The 2,571-nt window shown below is 49.0% G+C and overlaps 1 protein-coding gene across 1 annotated transcript in view; it reads left to right on the forward strand.

Moving 5' to 3' along the window:
- Positions 1-988: 988 nt before the first annotated feature.
- The window catches only part of SFRP2 (secreted frizzled related protein 2), a 7,195-nt gene continuing 5,612 nt past the window's right edge, over positions 989-2,571 (forward strand). The window contains 2 exon segments of the mRNA XM_009639375.2: positions 989-1,010; positions 1,419-1,531. Of these exon segments, the coding sequence (XP_009637670.1) occupies positions 989-1,010; positions 1,419-1,531 (135 nt within the window).

A 2,571-nucleotide genomic window follows, 5' to 3' on the forward strand; every position in this document is an offset into this window, starting at 1 on the left:
TGCTCACCATGACGAAAACTGTAGCCAGATATAGATGTGCGTCAGATAAATTTGAAGGATCATAACTTGCTAAAGCACTAGCATGCAAATAAACCTCGATCTATATACATATATATGTGCGTGTGTGTGTATAATACAGCATCCAAGCACCTATAGGTACCATTTAATATAAACTGAGGAAAGTAGAATGCAACACTAAAAAACAGAGGCTTGGAATAATATTTAATAATGTTCCCATGGAAAACATTCCAAGTTGGAAAAACTTGCCTGAAAATGTTAAAGGTACTAAATGCAGGGAAACTGTTGAGGGAATGACCACTAAAATAAAAATCCCTAGACAACGCCTGGTGACTTGGTTTTGTTTCCATTTGAAAGCAATCAGCCCCAGTTTGATCTTTCCCCTTCGTGACATCAAACCCTGATTAAAGGTGGTCTCGAGTTTCAGGCGCCGAACGCAGCGCTTCTGGGGAAGAACTGCAGCGAGCAGAAACGCAGCGCCTTGGAAGATCCATACCCGGTGTTGCTGGGCAAAGAAAAAACCCAGATGGTGTGCACAAGCGCCACCAAGAGGTTCTTCTTCCATAGCCCAAAGATTATTTCCTCCCCCCGCTCCGGCCCCGAGCAGCACCCTATGCCGCTGGGACACATGCTCTGCACCCTGCAAGCAGGAGCGAGGCCTTCGCTGCTGCGCTTCAGCAAGCATCACAGATGAAAAGCTTTCCTTTCAGAACAGGGAGGGGAGAGGAAGATGTATCTACAGCACATGCAGTTTTTGACAACAGAGCTTTTAAATGTTGTGGTAACAAAAAACAAGACCGCTGCCCAGTCCTGGATCTGGAAAATGTTAAATTCCACCTTATCAGCCACCAAAACAGAGTCAGGAAGGATCTGTTGCTGAGCTGCCTCCCATCAAAAACTGTGCAATCCTATTTCTTTCCTATCAAATGCAATTGCGAGAGTCAAACAGTAATATTATTTTGGTAGTGCGATGCTGGAGCCTGTTTCTAAAGGTAAGCAGGCATTTTCATCAGATTTTTTTTTTTCATCATGGGGGGAAAGCCAGTTTCATCCTCACCACTGCCATTTTATGGGCTGAAGAGAATGAGCTAAAAAGCCACAGCCTTCTCATTCCTCTACAGTCGCACTAACCAAAGGGTAATTCCTCAAGCCTCAAGTTTATGCTTACAGAGCCCCTGAGGTCAGCATCTCCCTAATCTGCTTGGCCTGGCTACTCCCACCAGTGAGTGGCCAGTGGGGCTGGACCCCCTCCAGGGGTGAAAGCAGCACCCAGCTGCTTGGGAGAGGTAGGTGCCTCGTACTGGGTAAGGCTTGGTTGCCCTCCATGGCTGCGTGCCTCCCCCTGCAAATCACTTCTCTCAGTGTGGCCAATAACCCATCCTGGTCTTCCCATCTTCCAGGGTGGGAAACCAACCTGAGGGCTGCCCAGGGGCTGAAAGCTCAGAGTTTTCGCCAGGAAGGGGAGGAATGTTGCGACACAGCCTTGAACCAAGCACCCCAGTGGCTCAGCTGGGTAAGGCTACAAGCCACCTTGCTGAACTCCCAAGCTGGAGCATGGGTTGGACTAGATGGTCTCCTGAGATCCCCTCCAGCCAGTTATCCCACAATTCTGCAACCGAAAAGCACGATGCTGCCTGCAGTTCGGTGAAAAAGGAATATGGGGCTCAAGCTGGGGAAGCCATCAGCAATGGCAGCTTTCACCTTAAGCTCATCACCTCAGCCCCTCAAACAGGTCATAGGGTCTGGGGTAGAGGGGTGCAAAAAGGCCCCCACATACAGTACATAGCCAGGTAAAGGACTATGTGAGCTCAAGGCGGTGGATTTGGAAAAATATGCAACAGATGGATTGACAAATCGACCATATTTATTGCTGCTGCTCTTTAGCGGACAGGGAAGCATCAATGTATATTCCCTCTTCCACTTCTCAGCTTCCAGGACTGGCCAGGCAAAGGTACAGAAGATCCGAGCTCGCAACAAGGCTCGAGAGCAAGAGGAAAGCAGCACCATGGTTTTAACAGGCACACTCTTTAGAAAGCAATGCTCTTAACTCCCTGCAAGCAGCAAGGACTCGGGGTCATTTTCCCCCAGGTCATTCATTTTCACCTCCATCCATCAGGTAACATTTACTGAGGGGTTTGAAGGGGGTGGAGGGAAGAGGACTGGGGTTGGGCTCTTTTTTTCCAGGCAGTTCATTCTCTCACCTAACTCACAAGATTTAAGGTGATTTAAGCACTTAAGGATTAAAGGCGTTTTAACGGCTTACATTGCTTTAAGCATCTAAGGTGGCTTAAACGCTTATGCTACTTCCAGGGGTTTAAAGCGGCTTAACCGTCCGTGCCACTTGATGAATTTCGGGGAGCTGAAAAGCCTGTTCTCTCTTTAAAACAATAAAAACGTACCTTAAAACGTGAGTGTATTTTAAGAGCGCCGTCCTGCCTGGCTGCCCCCAGGTCAGACCACGTTTCTTAGGGCTTTACCCGGGCGGGTGTCCAAAGCCTCCGGCCCTCCGCCCTTCCGGGGCGGGGGGGGGGGGGGGTTTTAGGGTCCCTACCT

This window comes from Egretta garzetta, unplaced genomic scaffold (assembly GCF_000687185.1).
Source record: "Egretta garzetta isolate BGI_Z169 unplaced genomic scaffold, ASM68718v1 scaffold810, whole genome shotgun sequence".
NCBI lineage: Eukaryota > Metazoa > Chordata > Aves > Pelecaniformes > Ardeidae > Egretta > Egretta garzetta.